Consider the following 24,864-nt stretch of genomic DNA (forward strand, 5'->3'; position numbering starts at 1 on the left):
TCCCAGGGTTGAAATGTCTAATACCAGAGGGCATGCATTGAAAGTAAGAGGGGTAGGTTTAAGGGGGATGCAAGGGGAAAGTTTTTTTTATGCAGAGTTCTGGATGCCTGGAATGGGCTGCCTGGTGTGGTTTTTAAGAGATGTTTGGATAGGCACAAGGATGTAAGGAGATGGACTGATATGGACATGGTGTAGGTCGGAGGGATTAGTGTTTGTGCTTTTGATTTACTTTCTAGCTGGTTTGGCACATTATGGGCCAAATGGCCTGTTACTGTGCTGTACTCTTCTCTGCTCTATGTGCCTGTCAGAATAAAAGGTAAAGATAACAATGCAGGGAACCTTGGTTTTCAAGAGATATTGAGACCCTGGTTAAGAAAAAAAGGAGGTGCATAGCAGGTAGGAACTAATGAGGTGCTTATGGAGCGCAAGAAATGCAAGAAAGGAATCAAGAGGGCTAAAATAAGGCATGAGGTTGCCCTAACAGACAAGGTGAAGGAGAATCCTCAGGGATTCTATGAAAGTTATGAGCAAAAAGATTGCAAGGGACAAAACTGGTCCTCTGGAAGATCAGAATGACAATCCACGTATGGAGCCAGAAGATCAACTTCATGAACCCTGTACAGATTACAGAGGAGGAGATGTTTGCTGCCCTGAGGAAAATCGGAGTGGACAGATCCCCAGGGCCTGACAAGCTGTTCCCTCAGACCCTGCAGGAAATATGAGCAGAAATTTCCAGAGCTCTAGCAAAGATGTTTAAGTCATCTTTAGCGACAGGAGAGATACCAGAGGATTGGAAGATAGCTAATGTTGTTCCGCTGTTTAAGAAAGACTCTGAACATAAACCAGGAAATTATAGGCTGGTGAGTCTGACATCAGTAGTGGTAAAGTTATTAGAAGATATTCTAAGGGACCAGATATATACGTATTTAGATAGACATGGACTGATTAAGGATAGTCAGCATAGCTTTGTGCGTGGTACGTCATAACTAACTAATCTTATGCAGTTTTTTGAGGAAGTTACCAGGGAAGTGGATGAAGGCAAAGCAATGGATGTTGCCTACGTGGACATTAGCAAGGCATTTAATGTTGGTCAAGAAGTTTCAGTCACTTGGCATTCAGGATGAGGTAGTAAATTAGATTAGACATTGGCTTTGTGGGATCTAGATGATAATATGGTTAACTGGATCAGCAAATTTGTGGATAACGCCAAGACTGGGAGTGCAGTGAGTAGTGAAGAAGGCCATCATAGACAACTGGAAAAATAGGCTGAAAATGGCAGATGGAATTTACAAGGATGTTGCCAGGTCTGGAGGACCTGAGTTTCAAGGAAAGAGTGAATAGATTAGGACTTTATTCCTTAGACCATAGAAGATTGTGAGATTTGATAGAGGTATACAAAATTATGAGGTGTATAGATAAGGTAAATGCAAGCAGGCTTTTTCCACTACAACCAGAGGTCGTGGGTTAAGGGTGAAACATTAAGTTTAAGAAGAACATGAGAAGAAATATCTTCACTCAGAGGGTGGTGAGAGTGTGGAATGAGCTGCCAGCACAAGTGGTGCATACGAGCTTGATTTCAACGTTTAAGAGAAGTTTGGATAGTAGGGGCAAGGAGGGCTATAGTCCCGGTGCAGGTCGATGGGAATAGACAGTTAAAATGGTTCAGCATGGACTAGATGGGTCAAATGGCCTGTTTCTGTGCTGTATTTTTCTATGGATCTATAACAAGAAAAACACCCCTGGCTCACTCTCTCTCAAACTAAACTGAACTAAGACAAAGAGAGCATATATAACTATACGCATTTGCTTCTACCACACTCCAACCCACGTGACAAATTACCCATAATGAACGCGCAACACAAAATACAATACAGACTGAAAATAGATTCATGACTCCTACAGAAGGAAAGAAGGCTTAGATTGATCTTAGAGCAGGTTAAAAGGTCAGTACACTGAAGTCCTGTACTTGCGGGCTCAGTATGCCACATGCCCATCATTGCAGAATAACACTCTTGATCCATGTGTAACATCAGCACCAATATTTAATTAATAATATAATAAATGGCAAACTAGTTTTACTGGAGGGGACGTCAGTTTATTTTCATTACTATAAAATAGGATGGTGCATTATTTAAAGCATTGCCATTTGCATGTACATTTGCAGTTGTAAACTCCAGGAGTTCATGCAGACTTTAACAATATCACATTGTCCTTGTAACAACCGATTGGCAAAAAAAAGGCAGAAGAAACTTGTTTTAATTAAACACTATTTATATATCTATGTTACACAGCTTCTGTCAGAGTCGACACTTACTTGAACATATTTACAAAATAAGCAGTTAATTTTACAGCAGATTTGCGTATTTTTAATAAACAGCACATACTAAATTGGAAGAAGGTCGTGTTGGCAGCACCGTTCAATGCCCCATCGGAATGCCTCTTTGTATTAAAATGGAAGCACTTGAAATGCTTGCTCGCCAAACAATCTCTCTCAATACTGCAGGTAAACAGCGACACAAAACAAACAATAAAAAAGTGTTGAAGTGTGCTATAAAGCATCTTGGTTTAGACATTGTGTCTTACTAATTTTCTTTAAGTGGTACAATTGTTTCTTTGACAGTGTAGCACATTTTTTCTTTTATCCACAGCATGGGCTGTTAATACTGAAATCCCCACCACAGTGCTTTACTTTAGGCTAAACTCTCACGTGCTCATCTCACCCGCACCCCACCTTCCCAGATTTAAGCAAGATGCTCAGAGGTTGGCAAGTTTGGCACCAGGAGAAAGCCAAACGGCATCCGGTCACTGGCGCAGTATGTATAAGATGCAGAACACCACTCCCTCGACCTTTCCAGTATAGGTCGGAGCAACAAAATGGATTGTATATAATAAAAGGGTTACACTAAAAACATTCATAATTAAATTAAAACAATCATTAAATGTTATACTGTATTAACATAAATCCCAGTACTGCCTGGAATCTAGACATGAAAAAATGATTTGCAAAAAATGAGGCATTTTTCATGAATAGGTAATTAAAGCAAAAATGGCTAAATACAATTGCAGTCTAAAACTCATCTATAATTGTTAACTTCCTGGCTTGATTTAAGGTGCATCTGCACATTGTGTAATAATGATGAATTTCAGAAACACGGCGAAGAAAATGTTTTCACAAACCACTAAACATTTTTGCAAGTATTTAAAAATAATATAAATGAGTAAGAAATATGCATATTTTGTTAAGAAAATTTTTGGCAAACCTCCTTGGTAGTTTTGGGGGAAAACCACCTTGGTCTTAAACACCTTAGAACAATGGTTCAGCAGGATGTTCCTGCATTTCCCACCACTGGTTAGCAATGCAATCCTTTGTTAAAAGTCATGCTTTCACAGCAACGAACTTCAGTTCAGTTTGACTTTACAGATATAAAATTGAGAAGGAGGTGCTGCTGATAATCCAAACTTCAAGGGATTTCCATACAATAACCCACAAAGTGTTGTCAATTTGCTCCCCTGTACACACCACGCTTGAGAATTAGTTGTAGCTCACTATACTGGAATTTCAGATTGGAATTAACCCCAAGTTGTTTTAAAGATATAATTAAATCACTGGTATAATGGGGCAAAGTAACAAGGAAGAAATCTAAATATTTGAACCTTTTTGTTGCTCAGTAAGTGACAAAACAGCAGTTTTAACAGGGTTCTAAGATGCAAAATCCCGAGAAGTCTCTTAAAAAATATTGGACGTTATTCCAAAACGCACCATTTATTCTTCAGTTTTTTTTTCTTATTTCATGATCTTCAAAAACAACTTGAATTTGACGTGATTTTTCCTAGACCTTAACCCAATGACTAAGTAAATATTTTTTAAATATGGTATTGTGGCAATACAGATGTGACCACCTCCAGCTCCGTTACCGAGTTTTTAATCCGACCTGAGCAGAAGTATCGAAAATTAAAAATTCAAGTAACAGTGGAAATGAAAAAAAATGTGCACAGAAGCACTAATGTAAACAACACAATAAAAATATATTATATATATTTGTATGTACATACACACACACACACACACACACACACTGAGGTTAAATGCACACCTTTCAATACAAAACCATAGAAAGTCACATGGCCTCAACTGCATCAGCAAAATAAAACCAAGCTGTTCTTGGTATTCTCTCTCCAGCTAATGCTTTAGCATTGTCTACAAAGTCCCTAGATTCATCAGCTTACAGTGAGAACACAACTGATGAAAATTCAGATGGCCACAAAAATATTAAAGGCTTGAGCAAAAGGATGATCACAAACCGATAAAGGGCATGTGCAACATGACTGCTCACTCTGTCCTCACTAGGGTTTGATGCAAAGTTTTCATAAATGGGATATTAGAAAAGATATTATCACTAGAATTATTGTGGCTGCATCACAGCCTGGTATGGAAACACCACAGACCTTGAACATAAAGCTACAAAAAGTAATGGATACGGCCCAGTCCATCACGGGTAAAGCCCTCCCCACTATTGAGCACACCTACATGGAGCATTGCCACAGGAAAGCAGCATCAACTATCAGGGATCATTCTCTCCCCCACCACCCTGGACATGCTTTCCTCTCGCTGCTGCCATCAGGAAGAAGGTACAGGAGCCTCTGGAGTCACACCACCAGGTTCACCCCCCCCCACCCCACCCAACCATCAGGCTCTTGAACCAAAGGGGATAAACTTAATTTGCTCATCATTGAAATATTCCCAGAACCTATGGACTCCCTTTTGAGGACTCTTCATCTCATGTTCTCGATATTTATTGCTTATTTATTTATTATTTCCTTATTTTTGTATTTGCAGAGTTTGTTATATTTTGCACACTGGTTGAATTAGTGCGATCTTTCATTGATTCTATTATGGCTATTAGTCTATTATGGATTTATTGCAAGAAAGGGAATCTCAGGGTTCTATATTGTACATATATGCACTTTGATAATAAATTTACTTTGAACTTGGAAAGGATAATGGTACACATAAATAGAAGCAGTTACTTGCTAACATATGAACTACAACACTGTATATCAGGATGCTTTATTACCATCTTATGTTTTTCAGTCTATTCATCTCAAAGGGAATGCCAAGAGTGCAGTAGTACTTTGTTTAAACATCTTTTTCCTTTCTCTTACCCCTAACACCTTCTATCTATTCCTCCAAATTTTAGCTATTTATGAAAATAATGCATTTGACAGAGAACAAAATCTGTTTTTTGCTACAATTGCCAGTGAATTAATGATTTATCAATTACATTTTAAGAACAGTAAATCTTTTTAAATAGAATTACTAAGGGATGTATTCTGATATACCTATAAAATATGAATCATTAGGGAAGAAATGCATTCCAATATACCAATAAAATATTAATTATGTAGTTTCTACCCCTGTTTTCAATGGACTCTCTAAACTGACCCTGAACTCTTACTTGGAATTTGTAATGTAATAAGTTTTTTTTGCCCCCCAGCTTAGCATTACAGAAACAAGCAAGCAAACACATCTGGATTATCTCTTCTAATCAGATGGTGACAGACTGATCAAGAGACATTAGCGTAACTAGTGAAAAAACATATGTGTAGAGCTAATGACGGACAGTTTGTTGTCATACAAGAAATCCATCTGAGATGAGCTCTGGTTGGAGGTGACAGCAAAAGAACAAATTTCACAATTCTGATTCTGAAGAAATGATGTGCACTTGCATTATATTTTTCCTCAGGACATCTCAAAGCTGTCAAGAGACATTGGACACTGTTGAGCATGAATATTGCCATTGCATATGGTAATACAACAGCATCAAATTAGATAATCAAGGCTGAATGAAGGATAAAAGACAGTCAGGGCACAGTATGGCTGTAGGGGCATAAACACCGTTCTGACCAAGGGGAATATGTTCTCATAACTGAATGAGTAGGAAAAAATTGGATGTTGTATTTGGAGAGAAGAGGTGATGGGCTGGAGAACCCGGCAGATCAAGCAGCATCTATGGAGAGGAAACAGTCAATGTTTTGGGAGAAGACTGAATGAGTACTGATGAAGGGTCACTGCCTGAAATGTTGTCTGCTTATTCCTTTTCATACAGGCCAAGTCGATGTTTTGGGCTGAGACCCTTCATCAGGACTGAATGAGTCTTGATGAAGGATACTGGCCTAATGTGTTGGCTGTTTATTCCTCTCCATAGATGCTGCCTGACCTGCTGAGTTCTTCTCGCATTTTGTGTGTGTTGCTCTGGACTTCCAGCATCTTGAGTTTATGGTTTGAAAGAGTTCTGACAGGAGCTTAGAACTACTTAATCTTTCTAAACTACCTACCTTTACTTGAGTGTATGGCAACATTATCAAATGCACTTTACTGATTATTTAAAATGGAATAAACAACTCTAAATTGTGCTCCAATTTAACTGGACCTATCCAAATATGACATGCAGAGAAAAACAAAACCTTCAAAATATCCAACAAATTTACTGTGTTCTGGCTTTTGTGTTCTGTGTTCTAAATGGCATGGGGGTAAATTAATTACTCTTGCTTTGCATGCAAAGTCTCATTTGATGAGCATTTAATCCCCAAATTGCATAGTCAGTTGTTGTTATTACTATGTAATGATCGCAATCCCCTATTTTGTGCTTTCCTATGAAAATGTTGGCTAGGTAAGCCATTCTTTTTTTTCATCTCCAGGAGGAAATCTGTGTAACATTTCTCGATAGGATGCTCTTACGTTGTTTAGTGATGGACAAATCCTGAAGCAGGACACTAACGTCTCCAGCTTGTTGAGAACCTGAGACAGTGAGCCAGAAACCAAGCCCAAATATCCCTCATTAATCAGTAGAGCGATAATTTAGGGCAATCAGAAGTCCCTTTCTGATTGTGGACTTCAGAAAGGGTATGATGAAGGAACATACAGAGTCCTCATCAGGGGATCAAAAGTGGAAAGGGTGAGTATTTTCAAGTTCCTGGCTGTCAACACCTCTGATGGACTATCCTGGGCCTGACATATTGATGCAGTTACAAAGAAGGCACAACATCAGCTATATTTCATTAGGAGTTTGAGGAGATTTGGTATGTCACCAAATTTGTTCATAAATTTCTAAAGATATACTGTGGAGAGCATTCTAACTGGAATGGGGGAGTGGGCAAACACAGGATCAAAATTACGCTACAGAAAGTTGTAAACTCAGTCAGCTCCATCATGAACACTAGCCTTCCAGGCATCCAGGACATTTTCAAGGAGCGATGCCTCAAAAAGGTGCCATCCATCATTAAGGACCCCCATCACCCAGGACATGCCCTCTTCTCATTGCTACCATCAGGGAGGAGGTACAAGAGCCTGATGCACACACTCAATGATTCAGGAATAGCTTCTTCCTCTCAGCCACCAAATTTCTAAATGTGCAATGGACCCAAGACCTTACTACTTTTTTTTTCTCTTTTTGCACTATATAACTTTTTAAATATATATGTATATACTTCTTACTGTCATTTACTGTTTTTATTGTAATGTATTGCAATGCACTGCTGTCGCATAAGCCAGTGATATTAAACCTGATTCTGATTTGGATTCTTTATATTATCTAAAAGGGAAATTGAGTAAATAAAATGTCCTAAAATGATTTTTAATCTTTCCATATTGACATATAATTTCTGCTTCACACTTCACATCCTCAACTATCCTTTTACTGTCCATCTCACTTTGTAAAAACCAACTCCCTCCCATAGGTTTAGATTATTCCAGGGATAACAGATACCAGTCAATGAGGCAATAGCCAAAGAAGATGTCAACAGATGACTCCAGACTCTGTCAAGTATCACTGTCAGCTTTGCTATTGAGGAATTAGGTTTTGCTGGCTGCTTACTGTGCTGAAACTACTCTCTCCTTGGCATTACGGTGGCTGCAAAGAGAAGAGCCATCAGGACTGTCACAGAGGCTGCTGAACAAGTCTCCAGGTGGCTATGGATCAAGAGGTGTGACCCATGGACGACTGCTGCTGGGACACAAGCCGGGGCCTAATCAACCCTGACTGGGTTGCCTGGGCGAGACAGTCTGATGCTGAAGGACCCAAAACACCTGATGACCGCAGGTTACATCACTGATTTGTCCCAGTGTATCTCAGCATCACGTGAGCCAATGTTATCCAACAATCATGGCTTAGTTGAAATCAGTTAACTCAACAAAGTTAGGTTCGAGTGGGACACTTTGCATTGCCTTAGCTAACTGAACAAATGTAGGAAAGACTTGTATTGATTTATTTGGAGTAGCAATACAAACTGGATGCAGCATAGATTGAAGTGTGTAAAACCATTGTGCCCCTTTCCATATTGGAGACCTAAGTGCTACCATAATATCTCTCATTGTGATTAAATTCCACTTCGTTTTGCATTTTGAAGATGAAGCCTTTAAAAATCCATGTTCAAGCATCATCATCATCATCAAAGAAAAAAATTTGTCAGGCAACAATTTTAAAAATGTATTCCTACCATCGTGCTAGTCAATTAAAATCATCAGCACATTTTAGGGTCATAATTTCGCCTGGATAAAAATGATATACAATTCTCGTGACTCACTCCTCACCAATAAAATGGTTTAACAAAATATTTTGACACAGAGACCAGTGCCCCGAAGATTGGTATTTTAATTAAATAAAGCAAATCTTAACTTGTTAGTTTGGGTTCTTTGTTAATAAGTATAAAATATAAATACTTTGGTGATTAGTGCATTAGTTGTAGTATAGCATAGATACTTTATTAAAAAAACAATATAGATTTATCCTATCTACAAACGGATTTCTTAATAGTTAAAATTAAATCTGTTGTTAAATAGCATAAAACTAATGCATTGAACAAAAATTACTCATGACTAGGTAGAAATCTTTAATCACCTAGATAATTTAGATAATCTTGTAGTAAACATTTAATGCAGACTAATATGCCAACAAACTACATTTGATAAATACTAGCAAGTCATAGCATATTCCACAGGTTGAAGGAAGCCTTCAACTGTCTGGAAACTGACCTCCAAAATACTGGTTGCATCAGACTAGCTGAGTATTTCCAGAATTTTGTGTTTAATTTATCTGCAGTGTTTTTGACTTTAATTTACTCATTTCTGACATGATGGGGTGAGAATTTCCTGTTTCACCATTGTGAAGCTGTTGAAGTGCAACAAAGTCAGCATATAAATGCACCGTCAGCATTTCTGCTTCAGTTCCAGCCAAGTTGTGGCACTCGGGCGAGGATACTGTGGATTCTGGTTAACTGGACCGTCATTTTAATCGGGGCAGCCACTTATATGGGCAACTGTTAAAGAACAAAAACTAATTGGGGAAATAGCTGGGATTTTGTTCTTTTATTTTGGACACTATGCCATTTAATTGGGGCAGGAGACTGCTGCCGAACAGTTTCTAACTAGTCAGTTACATGCACTTGTGTGGTTATTAGACACTACACCGGGTTTAGAGTGAACAGTTTTTAAATAGCAACACACACAAAATACTGGTGGAACACAGCAGGCCAGGCAGCATCTATAGGAAGAAGTACAGTCGACGAAGTGAGTACTGACGAAGGGTCTTGGCCCGAAATGTCGACTGTACTTCTTCCTATACTGTAGATGCTGCCTGGCCTGCTGTGTTCCACCAGAATTTTGTGTGTACTGCTTGAATTTCCAACATCTGCAGATTCCCTCGTGTTTGAGTTTTTAAATAGCATCAGTTGCATGTGATTTTTGTCACTGATAGTTGGCGAAAAATAAGCAGTAAGACAATTCAGAATGGTTTTTGCTCACTGTGGTTTCAAGCATTCACGCTTGGAGATGCCAGAACTGACCGGGAATGAAAACTAAACAATTTCATTACTACAACAAGTTGGGAACCACTTAGAACTTGAAGGTATTGACAATCATCTTGAATGTTCCAAAGAAACTAAAGATTTGGAGGAGGTCATCATCAAAAGCATTGTATGAAGGCAGTCCATTATCTACACCCGGTGTCTCCATTGATTTTGTTCATTTACAGTCAATCAAAAGAACAGGGCAGTGCACACTGGATGAATTCCTCCGTCAATAACTATTAGGAACTAATACATAGTTTCTAGTACAGTTTAATGACCTAATGGTGTTCTAAGTTGTTCTGTATTCCATTTAAATACATAATTCGTTACTCAGTTAAAATTTAGTTTGTCTTTTTTATGTCTTTTCACTACAGCATTTTCATGAAACTTTGGCTAACTGGAGCAGCCGCTTAATTAGGCCAAAATGCACTGGGCCCGGATGTGTCCCAATTAACCGGAATCAACTGTATTTGCAACCCATGTGCTTCACTCCCTGCAGTCTATTGTCTTTCACTTTAAGACATTGAAATCAAGGGCTGCAGAGGTGCCCACAGTTGACAGTCACATGGCATGTTAATTGACCGCTAATAGCTTTGGAGAGATTCAGTTCTGTTAAAAGGATTGAGGCCAATCAGAGAAGGATTTTATTCTGACTTACTCTTTCAATCAGAATTCTCTCAAAATCAGGACCATGTGGACATGGCATGAATTGAAATGAACACGTGCCATCACAGGAGGCTTAGAGCACAGTGGATCTGCAATCCAAATTCATTTCTAATACCACAAAACTACCCGTACCTCTTCTTGTCCCTCACAACTGTTCACATTGAGCTACCAAGCAAATCACCTGTGCTCACTTGTATTTAAGGACTGGGTTTAACATAGATAAAATTCAAGGAAGGAAAGGGGGAAAATTTTAAATATATTTGAAAAACAAGGATGAAATTTGCTTAAAAATAAAACTCTACTAAAATGGCATTGAATTTGCTCCCCATGTGTCACATTTTAATTACATTAGTTAGTGAGGAACTCAATAAGGAAATGGAGGTCAAAGTAATGAAGATTCACGAGCCAACATGGTGCTGTTGTGGGTCAGTGAAAAGCAATGCTTCAGTACCTAACAATATGTACATAGTATTTTAAAAAACTTCCTAAATACATCTGGGTTTAAGTGCCCTGTCTATCGCCAAATCATTCCCTTCCTTTTGGACAGTTGAAACATGCTCTTTCTACAAACAGGACAACAAAGTTATCCAAGTTGTGGTGTAGACCTCCAGTTAAACTGGTTCCACAATCCATCCCACAATCTTTTTGACCTACCATATCATTAGGACAGGGTCTGTTAGGATGTTACACAGCTTCTTCCCCAGGCTGTGAGACTACTGAACTCCCTGCCACCACCCAGGCCTCATCACATAAGAAGCACCATTACCGTTTACTGTTTAACTTGTATCGTAAATGCACCTTATGTTAACTGTCACTCTTCTGGAATATAATTTATTATTTATTAAGTTATTTGTGGTAATATTACTTTATGTGTTATGTGTGAGTTATACAGTAGGTACTGTGTTGTGTACCTTGGTCCGGAGGGATGTTGTTTCATTTGGCGGTATGGTTGAATGATGATAACTTGAACTTGAACTGTACCAAAATATGGATGATTAGCAAAGCAAGTTCAAAACTAGCAGCAGTATATTAGTAGCCAGCAAAGCCCTTTGAATTCTGCAACTACTCTCCTGCCTAATTTAATATCATTCTCTCTAGTCCACACCCACTTTGACCAGCCCTGTACTGTTAACAACCCCCTATCATAAACATATACAACAACTGTAAAGAGAAAATCATCTGGGGGACTGACCCTTCACGAGAACAATGTTCTAATGATCGGTGTCTAGGGGACAAACTCTTCACTAAAACAATGTTATGACAAACACTGATTCGGATATCTTTGAAGCAGGTACTGATTTTAGTTTTCTTTCTGGCAAACATCATTTTAATAAATAAAAACTCCAATCAGCTATACTTCCTGGGATATTTCACCAGGATATCTCATACACAAATCCACTGGAATTTACAGAGAAATTATTCAGTTGACTAAAAGACCACTGCCCATCAAATTGGCTACTCCAATGGGAAATCATTCATGCCTGCACAGACAGCAAGGTTTAAGTGGTTTTGGTAATGAATATGACATTATTTCAAATTTTATTTCCCTACAATTACCTGCTTTTTTCTTTAAAAAATCCATCTTGCTGAAATGCATGTGCATCCCAAAAAAAGAGCAGCAGAGCCTTTCAATTTTCTATAAAATGGTTAAGTGAAGGAAAATTGATAGAAAATAATTTTTAAAATACAGTAATTACTGTAATTACTGGGACTGCCAGATTCTATCATTAAACATCTTCAAGAGAGCTTTTTGATGTCCCCAACAATCAGCTGTTTTCCACCTGTTACTAGGTAAGGGGAAGAAGTAAACCCTCACCGTTGGCCCAGCTGCTGAATGTTTTAGCACTAATCAATTTCCATCAAAGATATTGATGAAATCGAGATGAGGTTGAATGTCTTTGAGGCTTTATGCTCATGGACTTGGTATTCGAGTCACTGTCTCTAAGTGGACCTGATGTCAAGCTAGCTGATGGTGAAGATGACAAGGCAGGCTGACAAAGCTCTGAACTTTCATTGCTACTCAAAGTCTTATTACTGGATGCTGGCTGTTCAGATTGCAAATTTCCACTTCGATGACTGGGACAATACTGTGCATCTAGATCATCTGGTCTGGATATTGCCTTGGGTTTAGGTTCTAAATCTGGCTGCATGCTTTCCCCTGGATCAGAAGTCTCCCAGGAATCAACTGTCTGCTTTAGTTGGCTCGTGTTAGATGGTTTTCCCCCTCGATGGTTATAGTCCTTGTTCAATCCTAGTTGTTCTTCTTTCCATTCTCTGAAGTGAAACTCTGATAAATCATTCTGTACCACTACCGTGTGTCTCCTTCTAATGTTCTTCTTTCTTCGGGTCTCTGGGGAGCTCTGTTTCCTTAGCCCTACTCCAAACATATCATCCGCTGAGGTTTTGAGTCTTGCTTTTGGTTGATCAGTCAGTATTCGTTTTGAAACTTTGGCTGGATCTTCCTTGTTTGAATCAGTCTTGAGGAAATCGTGTGTCTTGGTGGAATTGGGTTGATTTGAATCATGATACAGATTTGCAACCAATGAAGACTCTTCATCTTCATTGATCTTTGCGCTAAGTTCATTTGCACCTTTCGGTTTGGTCAATTTCTTTCTAGCCAAGGTATCGCACTGAATTAACCTGTGGGAATTAAAAGAAGGCATATTGCTTAATTTCTGTGTTGCAATCCCTTCTTTGTCAGAGCTTATATTACTGTCTGACTCACGGCGAGAAAACCTTCCTGAAGTCTGCTGTGAGTTCGAAGCTTTGCCTGGTAGCGTGCCACTTTCATTGTCTGTTTCGATCTGACCTCCACACTCACTGATGAGCTCACTTCTTTCATCATCAGCTTCATCGCCCCTGCTCTCAGCAATGGACTGCACTTCAGGACAGAGGTTATGATCTAGGGTTGTTGTTATGGACGAAATGGTGGAATAGCCTGAAACGATTGAGCTGGCATCAGTGGCGATCAGCTCCTTGTGCTCCATCTCAGGTGTACGCCACATCTTCAGCTTGAGGCTTTTGGGAAACTGTTCATTGTTATTGTGACACTGAGGACCAGGGAGAGCCGCTTCATGGCCTGTGGATTTTCTTCTTCCGTTTGAATTGAGAAGTTTGAGAGTGACTCCTTCTTTTAAGGAACGATCGGTACCCACTGAAGATGGGCTGATGTGTGGTTTACATGAAGTGTCCAGTGTAGCTTCCTCACTCTCCCATGGAGACATTTGATTGCAGTGCTGGGTGGAATAATTAGATTCTCCTACTTTCTTCCGAATTTCTTTACTAGCAATGGGCTGGTGAATTGGCTCCACCTCTCTCTTTCTGCTATTATCCAGCTCCCTCTCTCTCTCTCCTGCTACATCCCTCTTTCTGTCCATTCCCTTCTTGTCTAATAATCTCTCTTTGTTAATAGCCTTAATAGGTTCGTGTTCAGAATCATCGTCCGTGCTGCTTTCAAGCATTTTCGCCTCTTTTTTCTTCCTCTTACGGTTGGCGGCTGCAAAGATTGACATCACAAGCTCCCTGTTGTAGAGCTCCTTCCTAGATCCCCATGATCCCTACAATAAAACACAACAAACAGTGAACAAGAGAAAAGTATATAAGAAAAGTATGAATATATTGACATCCTGGAAATCTAAGTCATTGGGTATACTAATCTGCCCCAAAAATTACCGGTCAACTTTTATCGATGTGCGATCCAGGGCATACTGACATATGGAATGGCAGTCTGGTAGTCTAGCTGCAGCAAGACAGATCACAAAGCACTCCAATGGGTGATGAGGACGGCTCAGCACATCATTGGGACACAGCTACCAGACCTGGAGACAATCTACAACTCTCAATGCTGGTAACGTCATTAAAGACCCATCCCAGACACTGTCTGTTCAATCTCCTGCCATCAGGTAGGGGATACAGAAACATCTCAGCCCAGACAGTGAGACTGAAAAGCACCTTCTTCCCGAGGGCCGTTGTGCAGCTGAATGATGCCACACCCCAGCTCGCCAATGGCCTTTGAGTGTTATCAAAGTCACTTGTTGCTTGTAAATATGGATTTAAAAAAAAATTAAGCTGTACCACATGCATTGTAAATCTCTGTTCTGCATGGACTGGAATAGAACCGCAATCTCATTGTCTTGAGTAATAACAATAAAGTTAAGCTCTATACTAATATACCATTTTGTCTACCTGTATCAAAGTACCTTTTGAGTTTTAAGTAGATATAACTTAAAATCTAATATTCCATCAGATACCTATGGAATATTGAAAGATTTAGATAGAGTAGACGCGGAGAGGATGTTTCCTAAAGTTGGGGAGTCTAGGACGAAAAGGCGCAGCCTCAAATTAGCCAGAGGGTGGTGATTTTGGGCAATTCATTGACACAGATGGCTGTAGGGGCCTAGTCACTGAGTATATTTAAAGCAGATATTGATAGATTCTTTATTAGTAAGGATATCAAAGGTTACGGAGAGAAGGCAGGAGAATGGAATTGAGAGGGATAATAAATCAGCCATGTTGGAAAGAAGGAGCAGACTTGATGGACTGAACAGTGTAATTCTGCTTCGAAATAAAATGCAATTACAAATGCAGATGAGCTGCTATAAAACAAATAGATAAATTCTCTTCGCCAGATGTAGAGAGGCACAGAAATTATTTACATGGAGCATGAGTAACCGAGTATTTTAGAAATCTTTAGGTTCTGGGAAGGAATAAAGTCATCACCCCATCAGAGAGGAGGCGACGTAGCATCCACACCAGGACCACCAGGCTCAAAAACAGTGACTTTCCCCAAGCAGTAAGGCCTATCAACACCCACTAAGCCACCCTTCCACCACTATTTTATCGTTTCCTGTCAGTGTCACCTTATGTAGACACACTCCTGTGCCTAGTGTCACTTTATGAACATACAATTAATCTATGTTTATAAGCTATCTTATGTATTTATATTTATTGCTTTTTATTATTGTGCTCTTTTGTGCTTCATTAGGTCCAGTGTAATAATTATTTCATTCTCCTTTACACTGGAAATGACATTAAACAATCTTAAATTCTGAATCTTAAGGAACGTTGTAGCCATGAGCTTCTTGAAAGAGTGAGCTAATTAGTAGTAGTGAGATTCATCGGTATCTCAATACAGTTAGAATACATGGAAAACACACACACCATCTCAGTTCACACATTTAGAGCTTAAAAATGGTACTAAGAAATAACGTACACAATTGTTGGTGAAATAGTTGAATTATGGAAGTCTCCAAATATTTTAACCCTTACCTTGGACTTTGCTGAATCACTTGTGGTCGAATCTGCAAGTTCAATGGAAAAATAGTACCAATTAGGAGTGACTCAGCTTAAAAGTTACCACTGCAACGTTATTAATGGTAGGGTTAGGAGTCACATGACAAAACACAGCCAACAGAACAGGCCACAAATAAAGCAGTGCTCTCTGCAACATGGAGATCACAACATGGCAACGAATTTCAAAATTATATGCATCTATTTGCATTTTCAGCATTTATTGGCATCATTGGTCATTCTAACAGAACTGAGGATTGTCTGCTTAAAACCAGAGGATCAAATAAAAGCAATTGACCATAGACAGGTGACTAATAGGATCTGGTTTTTGTATATTATTTGTATAACTAACAATAGATGTAATTTACATCACCAAGGCTGGTGAAAAAAAAAACCAGATGATAACAGGGGGCACCCACAGACTAAAGCAGGGGTTCCCAACCTCTTTTATGCCATGCAGCCTTACCATTAACCAAGGGGTCCACAGACCCCAGGTTGGGAACCCCTGGACGAAAGCAGCTCGGAGGCATCAAATTTTATAACCTCCATCAATTCTTTGTAAATTAGTTCATCTCAAGTATCCAAAATCTGAAAATGCAAATCCCTGATTATATGTAAATAAACTTGTTTAACAGGTGCTCAACATTATTAAACACATTCAGCCAAGCCCATCAGAAATAATTCATTGTTAATACAGAGCCTGCTCATTTGTTGATTCTGCAGGGGGGATGTTTGCTGCATCGGTAAAGTGAAGCCTGGCTTAGTGCTTCCTCAGAATCTATAATAATTTTTGGTTAGAGATCTCATTTGTTTCTGTCATGACTTCTTACATTCACCAACCCTTGCAGAACAACACATAATTTTGACCTAGGCTCTGCTAATGTCACTCAAGTTAGTGAGGTTTAGCTTTGTTGAATTATCTACTCTTTTCTCTTTCCATCTCCTTCGACTGGAAAAAATATTTGGCTTCCGGGAGGCGCTTATCCTTCATCATCAATAGAAGCTTGCCAGTGAAGTGGAAAATAGTTACCCTCACACGAGATGAGACAATACAGTATTGTATGTTGTCCTCTTCTTCAACGAACAATGGTTGAGGCTTCGATATTACTAACCGCAAGTTTACTAACTTTAGTTCGAGGGACAGGTTTAATCAGCTGCTACGTTCTGTACCAAGCCAAATCATTCCAGTAATTATTCCATATTCCCAAGGTGGTAATGTGCAGTTGGAACTCATTCCATTCAAAAATTTATACAGGTGAGCAAGTACACGTGGTTCTTAATCTTGGTAAATTAATTACTGTGTTCACAGAATCATGTAAATGAAAATAGACCATTCAGCCCACCGTGACCAAACTATCAATCCATAATTCCGTCTTCCAGAACTTGGCCTTTTATGTGTAAGAGATTCGAGTGCTTATTTAGACTCTTCTTAAATGCTGTCAATGACTCAGCTTCCACTGCTCTCTCAGACAACATACTTCAGATACTCTCTTGATGAAAAGATGTCCTCTTCACATCCCTTCTAATTCTCTTACCCTTTAATGTAGATCTATGCCCTGGAGTGTATCTAGCAATGATAAGGGGAGTGGTTTTCTGCAGTCTAGCCTATCTATACCACTCATGACTTTATAGACTTCAATCATGTCGCCTCTGAAACTCCTCACTCCAGGGACAACTGACTCAGGTTCTGAATAACATGCACAAAATGTTGGAGGAACTCAGCACGAAAGGCAGCACCTATGGAGTGGAATAAAGAGCTGACTTTTTGGGCCAAGGCCCTTCATCAGGACTGCGAAGGATTTTATGACCCTCTTCTGTTTATAATATAGCTGCTCCAGTCTGTCATCATAAGTGAAATGTTTTGTCCCAGAGAACATCCTGGTGAATCTCCTCTGTACCTTCTCTTTCTTCACTATCACATTTCCTATAGCATGGTGACCACACATAGTACTCCAACTGATGTCTGACCAGTGTTTTAGCATTTTGTGTGTGTTGCTTTGGATTTCCAGCATCTGCAGAATCTCTCGTGTTTACAATTTGCTGCTCCATTGCAAATCTCTGAGGGATGCATACCCTGAATAAGCTTAAATCTTCTTTTCGACGGGAGTTCAATGAGACCCTCTTCCACTGCTCCCCCTCTGTGATCTGTTGCCTTCCAACTCTTCGACCATATACTATTTCCAGACTTGCTAGCACAGCCATGTATACCTTCTAGCTGTCCTCCTCCCCTTCCCCACCTTTTTATTCTAGCGTCTTTCCCCTTCCTTTGCAGTCCTGAAACACCCACTATTTAATTATCTGAATAGATGCTTTGACTTGCTGAGTTCCTCCAGCATCTTGTGTGTGTGTGTATCACTTTGGATTTCCAGCATCTGCAAAATTTCCTGTGTTTATGCTTTATGAAGTTGGACTATAGTTGGCAAACTTCAGTGTGCATACCCCTTTTAAATGAACAGCACCGAGAGCAAATGCCCCATGAAACCCAGAAGAGAGCATCCTGACTGGTTGCATCATTGCTTGGTAAGGAAACATCAATGCCAGAGGAAGGAAACAGCGATGGATACAGCCCAGTCCATCATAGGCAACACCCTTCCCACCACTGAGCACATCTACAAGGAAGCAGCAACCATCATCAAGGATGTTATACTTTCTTCTCACTGCTGCCAACAGGAAGGAGGTACAGGAGTCTCAGGTCCCACACCACCAGGTTCAGGAACAGGTATTACCCCTCAACCATCAGGAAGGAGGTACAGGAGTCTCAGGTCCCACACCACCAGGTTCAGGAACAGGTATTACCCCTCAACCATCAGGAAGGAGGAACAGGAGCCTCAGGTCCCACACCAGCAGGTTCAGAAACAGTTATTACCCCTCAGTCATCAGGAAGGAGGTACAGGAGTCTCAGGTCCCACACCACCAGGTTCAGGAACAGGTATTACCCCTCAACCATCAGGAAGGAGGTACAGGAGCCTCAGGTCCCACACCACCAGGTTCAGGAACAGTTATTACCCCTCAACCATCAGGAAGGAGATACAGGAGCCTCAGGTCCCACACCACCAGGTTCAGGAACAGTTATTACCCCTCAACCATCAGGAAGGAGGTACAGGAGCCTCAGGTCCCACACCACCAGGTTCAGGAACAGTTATTACCCCTCAACCATCAGGAAGGAGGTACAGGAGCCTCAGGTCCCACACCACCAGGTTCAGGAACAGTTATTACCCCTCAGTCATCAGGAAGGAGGTACAGGAGCCTCAGGTCCCACACCATCAGGTTCAGAAACAGTTATTACCCCTCAACCATCAGGAAGGAGGTACAGCAGCCTCAGGTCCCACACCACCAGGTTCAGAAACAGTTATTACCCCTCAGTCATCAGGAAGGAGGTACAGGAGCCTCAGGTCCCACACCAGCAGGTTCAGGATCAGTTATTACCCCTCAACCATCAGGAAGGAGGTACAGGAGCCTCAGGTACCACACCAGCAGGTTCAGGATCAGTTATTACCCCTCAACCATCAGGAAGGAGGTACAGGAGCCTCAGGTCCCACTGTACCAGGTTCAGGAACAGTTATTACCCCTCAACCATCAGGAAGGAGGTACAGGAGCCTCAGGTCCCACACCACCAGGTTCAGGAACAGTTATTACCCCTCAGTCATCAGGAAGGAGGTACAGGAGCCTCAGGTACCACACCACCAGGTTCAGGATCAGTTATTACCCCTCAACCATCAGGAAGGAGGTACAGGAGCCTCAGGTCCCACACCATCAGGTTCAGGATCAGTTATTACCCCTCAACCATCAGGAAGGAGGTACAGGAGCCTCAGGTCCCACACCACCAGGTTCAGGAACAGTTATTATCCCTCAACCATCAGGAAGGAGGTACAGGAGCCTTAGGTCCCACACCACCAGGTTCAGGAACAGGTATTACCCCTCAACCATCAGGAAGGAGGTACAGGAGCCTCAGGTCCCACACCACCAGGTTCAGGAACAGTTATTACCCCTCAACCATCAGGAAGGAGGTACAGGAGCCTCAGGTCCCACACCACCAGGTTCAGGAACAGTTATTACCCCTCAACCATCAGGAAGGAGGTACAGGAGCCTCAGGTCCCACACCATCAGGTTCAGGATCAGTTATTACCCCTCAACCATCAGGAAGGAGGTACAGGAGCCTCAGGTCCCACACCACCAGGTTCAGGAACAGTTATTACCCCTCAACCATCAGGAAGGAGGTACAGGAGCCTCAGGTCCCACACCACCAGGTTCAGAAACAGTTATTACCCCTCAACCATCAGGAAGGAGGTACAGGAGCCTCAGGTCCCACACCACCAGGTTCAGGAACAGTTATTATTCCTCAACCATCAGGAAGGAGGTACAGGAGCCTTAGGTCCCACACCACCAGGTTCAGGAACAGTTATTATTCCTCAACCATCAGGAAGGAGGTACAGGAGCCTTAGGTCCCACACCACCAGGTTCAGGAACAGGTATTACCCCTCAACCATCAGGAAGTAGGTACAGGAGCCTCAGGTCCCACACCACCAGGTTCAGGAACAGTTGTTACCCTATAACAATCAGCCTCCTGAACCACCTCAACACTGAACTGATTTCACAACCTACAGACTCACTTTCAAGGACTCTAAAATTCATGTTCTCAGTACTACTTATTTACTTTTTTGTATTTTGTACACTCAGTTTGTCTTCTTTTGTACATTTGTTGCTCGTCAGTAGCTTTTCATTGATTCTATTCTATTTCTTTGTTCTACTGTGAATACCTGCAAGAAAATGAATCTCAGGGTAGTATATGGTGACATATACATACTTTGATAATAACTTTACTTTGATCTTCAAAGTAAGCAATGAAGAAGTGAACATATTCCCTCTGGACAGTAAATGGACTTAAAAATTGTTCTACAGCAGCAAAGGTATGTCAACATAGTGCTATGGGAGGGCATGAATATACCAATCAGTTCAATTGTTTTGTGTATAAATCCCGAAGTGCTGATACAAGAGACCAAAGCAATTCAGCTGCTGATGACCTCTTATTTGTTGGGACTTCCATGGTCTGGCATGATTCCTCAATGGACTAATCAGAATTAGGCACCAGCCACAAACAAGAAGAAATCTGCAGACACTGGAAATCCAAGCAGCACACACCAGCATTTTGTGTGTGTTGCTTAGACATCAACTACCTCAACTACAGCAAAAAAAGTTCAAAAATTTATTTTCAATAGAATATATCTACCAGCAAGGTGCTTTAAGTCTCTCACTTATCATCATGCAAATACTGTGTCAAGGTTAAAGGATTCAAGTTCAGACAATGAGATTTTGCTCACATAAAACACAAAGCTGTTTTCAATTAAAATTGTTAATATTAAGACCACACAACAGACAAGAAAGACAGAATTAGAGTGGAGTATGAAAGACGAAGAAATGATGGAATTAAGGCAGAGTGCAAACTATGTTTGCTAAACATTGCTGAAATTTCACTAATATAAAAAAAAACTATATATGCTTCTTCAAAATGTTTGGCCCAAGTAATCAAACAATAAATTACACTTTTAATCCTCCCACCTCAGCAGAGTTCAACTTTCTACTCTATCATCTTTCATTGACGTCACATGCCTACTGGGTGCCAGCCAAGATCCCCCACCTGAGGCCGTCTCTTCTTGGGACAGAAGGTGCCATGCTACCATGTTCAGGAACAGTTGATGCCCTGCAAGCATCAGGCTCCTGGCTTCACTGACTCCACAGCCTGTAGACCAGGAGTTCCCAAACTCTTCTTATGCCATGAACCCCTACCATTAACCAAGTGTACATTGTACACTCAGTTTCAGGGTATCTGCCTTTGTTGTGTAAGTTCTTTTTCATTCATTCTTTGTACTTCTTTATTTTCCTGTGGATGCCTGCAAGAAGATGAATCTGTAGGTTGTATATGGGATACATACTTTGATAATAAATTTACTTTGAATTTTGAGTGTTAGGTATGTTAGGTAAGGACAAAATTATAGGGGAATCAATGCTAAAGCACAATGCCTGATACCGAAATAAGTTAGTTAAAGCCAAGGTGGAAAAATAGTCTGATGCATTTTTCAATGAAAATGTTATATTGTAATTATTTAGAAAATAGTAGGGTATATTAAGTTATGGGGGCAGGTGCGTTTAACAGTCACATAATATATTGGATGGGTCATCATGGTGAATGCTGTCTACTCTCTTTAATGGAGGATGACAATCAGACAGGGTGTACAGTACGTAACCAATCCAATGCTGCATGTGATGACACGTTAAAATCTATCACTTTAGATTTAAGTAACATAATATTGGAAATAATGTAACAACACAGCAGTAGAATACAGCTACCATCTACTCCGACAAAATTTACAAGGATGTTGTTGGGACTTGAGGATAGGGACAGGTTGAACAGGCTAGGGCTTTATTCCCTAGAGTGTAGGAGAATGAGGGGAGATTTGATAGAGGAGTATAGAATGATGAGGGGTACAGATAGGGTAAATGCAAGCAGGCTTTTTCCACTGAGGTTAGGTGAGACTAGAACTAGAGCTCACAGGTTAAGGGTGAAAGGTGAAATGTTTAAGGGGAACTTTACTCAGAGGGTGGTGAGAGTGTGGAACCAGCCATCAGCTGAAGTGGTGGATGTGGCTTCAATTTCAATATTTGAGAAGTACATGGATGGGAGATGTGTGGAGGGCTAAGGTCGAGGTGCAAGTCAATGGAATTAGGCAGCACTGGATAGGCTGAATGGCCTGGTTCGGTGCTATTGTGTTCTATGGCCCTACTCCCATATTGACATCGCATGCAGCGATTTGCTGCCTAGGGACTTTTCAAGTCTGCAGTTGGTTACAACAATATTTGTCCTTGCTAAAGTAATGAATGGATTGCATGTGTATCACCTTCATGAAATTTAATGGAATAGGCAGATAAGTTTTGTCAGTAATTCACTACTAAAACAAAATAATCTTAATTTTGCTTCTTAGTGAAAGAAACATGAAGGACTAAAGGCTCTGATATATTAAAAAAATCTAACCTTGGGCAGGGAAACTACTATGGTAGTTTTCTATAGAACTGAAGGACTTTGACCCCTCACCGTCTCACTATCACTAATTCTGTGAACAAAATGAAAACTGTTTATAAAGCTAGTTAACTTTTTTTGGAATGAATATCACAGACTGGGCTGCAACCCAGAAACACAAGGATTCTCTGGAATGTGAATCCTGTGGTATACTGTACACGATTCCAAATACATTATTTTGCAGTTAATGTATTATCAATTATGCCAAACACACCCTCTTGCTTCAGATTTGGTCCAATGTGTAGGAAAGAGCTCGTTTTTTAGGACTTTAAAAATAAATAATTTTCCAACTCAGATACTATAGCTTACACTCTGCATGAGAAATGGTAGCTTCAGTTATAAGAAAGAGTGGAGGAGATGTGGGGCTTGGTACACCACCAGAAGCTTGCGATCTATACGAGTGACGAGAGAACTGATCTGATTATTGAAATTCAGGTATGACTGGGCAAAACAAACATAAGAATTTTAAGTTTTAAAATTGCAATGTGATGGGATAAGCAAGATGAGATGGGTCTGCAAGTCTACTGGGGAAGTCAAAAGCCCAATGTCTGTAACTCCACAAGTCCACTACAGATTGGAGAGCAGAGTTGGTCTGTCCTGGGGTTGGAGGACTGCCTGTGTGCTTGCCTGGATGGGGGGATGGGGAGGACAAAAGGGGATTATTTTGCTGTAGATTTGTTGCTGTTGCTCTGTTGTTGATGCTTGTGTTTTTCTACTGAATATGTTGGTAATGCAATGCTGGCGCCAGAATGTGTGGTGACACTTGTGGGCTGCCCCTCAGCACATCTTTCTGTTACATATGATATATTTCACCATTTGTGTTCATGTATATAATAAATAAATGAATCTGAATGAATGAGTGCAGTGGGGATGTTGAGTTGTAATATTTAATTTTGTGTCTGATACAACTGCATATCAAATTGTAAGATAAATATGTATTCTAGCATGGAATTCTACCATTTTGGTGCATAATGGGTGGATTTCTGTGGATCATCTATTAGCTCAGTTACATTGCATACAGTTCTGGTCGGCAAGGATTTTAAGGCTTTGGAGAAGGTGCAGAAGAGGTTCACCAGGATGCTAGTTGGATTAGAGGGCAAGTGCTATAACAAGAGGTTGGACAAACTTGGGTTGTTTTCTCTGGAGCTAAAGAGGCTGAGGAGAGATCTGATAGTGGCTTATGACTATGAGAGGCATAAATAGAGTAGACAGACAACATCTGTTTCCAAGGGTTAAAATGTCTAATACAAAAGGGCATGCATTTAAGGTGAGAGGGTGTAATTTCAAAAGAGATGTGAAGGGCAAATGGTGAGGGGCATTTTTTTTTACACAGAGTGTGGTGGGTACCTGGGGTGGTGGCAGAGGCAGATACATCAGGAACTTTTAAGAGATGTTTAGATAGGCACCTGAATATGAGGAGAATGGAAGAATATGGATATTTTGTAGGCAGAAGGGATTAGTTTAGTTGGCCAATTGATTACTAATTTAATTGTTTCGGCATAACATTGTGGGCCTAAAGGCCTGTTCCTGTGCTAACTGTTCTATGTTCTATATAAAGGTAACACAGCTTATTAGAATCAAGGTAAACATTTCCTGTTGGGACAAACCCTAAGTAGACCAATGCATCGAATACTTATGTAAATTACTTTACTGAGAGTTGGAAGATATTCAAAGCTGAGTTAGAATCTCAGATGTACAAACAAAAATACTTCAGCGGCATTAACCTTGTGTAATCAGCTATTCAAAAGTAAACACTGATTAAAAAGAGATATAATTTTGTGTTTGCATTTAATCAGGCATAAGAATCTGCCAATTTATTCTCTTTATTAATTTCGTTCTTTTTTACTTTCTGGGCGTGATTGTCTTTTTTGATTTTCTGCGCATGCAAACAATACTTCAGTTGAAGCACAGACCCAAGTCTCATCCACTTTCTCTTCATGATCAACAAACATTTCTTGTTAAACGGAGCATTACGACAGAGGAGCTAGATCCTA

The 24,864-nt window shown here is 40.3% G+C and overlaps 1 protein-coding gene across 11 annotated transcripts in view; it reads right to left on the reverse strand.

Moving 5' to 3' along the window:
• Positions 1–2,583: 2,583 nt before the first annotated feature.
• LOC132384984 (rho GTPase-activating protein 23-like) overlaps positions 2,584–24,864 on the reverse strand; it is a 510,483-nt gene continuing 488,202 nt past the window's right edge. For all 11 annotated transcript variants that reach the window (XM_059956701.1, XM_059956700.1, XM_059956703.1 and 8 more), the window contains 2 exons: positions 15,778–15,809; positions 2,584–14,066 (listed from right to left, as the gene is read on the reverse strand). In XM_059956701.1, coding sequence (XP_059812684.1) covers positions 12,369–14,066; positions 15,778–15,809 — 1,730 coding nt within the window. In that variant the 3' untranslated portion in view covers positions 2,584–12,368. The remainder of the gene's footprint in view (positions 14,067–15,777; positions 15,810–24,864) is intronic.

This window comes from Hypanus sabinus, chromosome X1, assembly GCF_030144855.1.
Source record: "Hypanus sabinus isolate sHypSab1 chromosome X1, sHypSab1.hap1, whole genome shotgun sequence".
Taxonomy (NCBI): domain Eukaryota; kingdom Metazoa; phylum Chordata; class Chondrichthyes; order Myliobatiformes; family Dasyatidae; genus Hypanus; species Hypanus sabinus.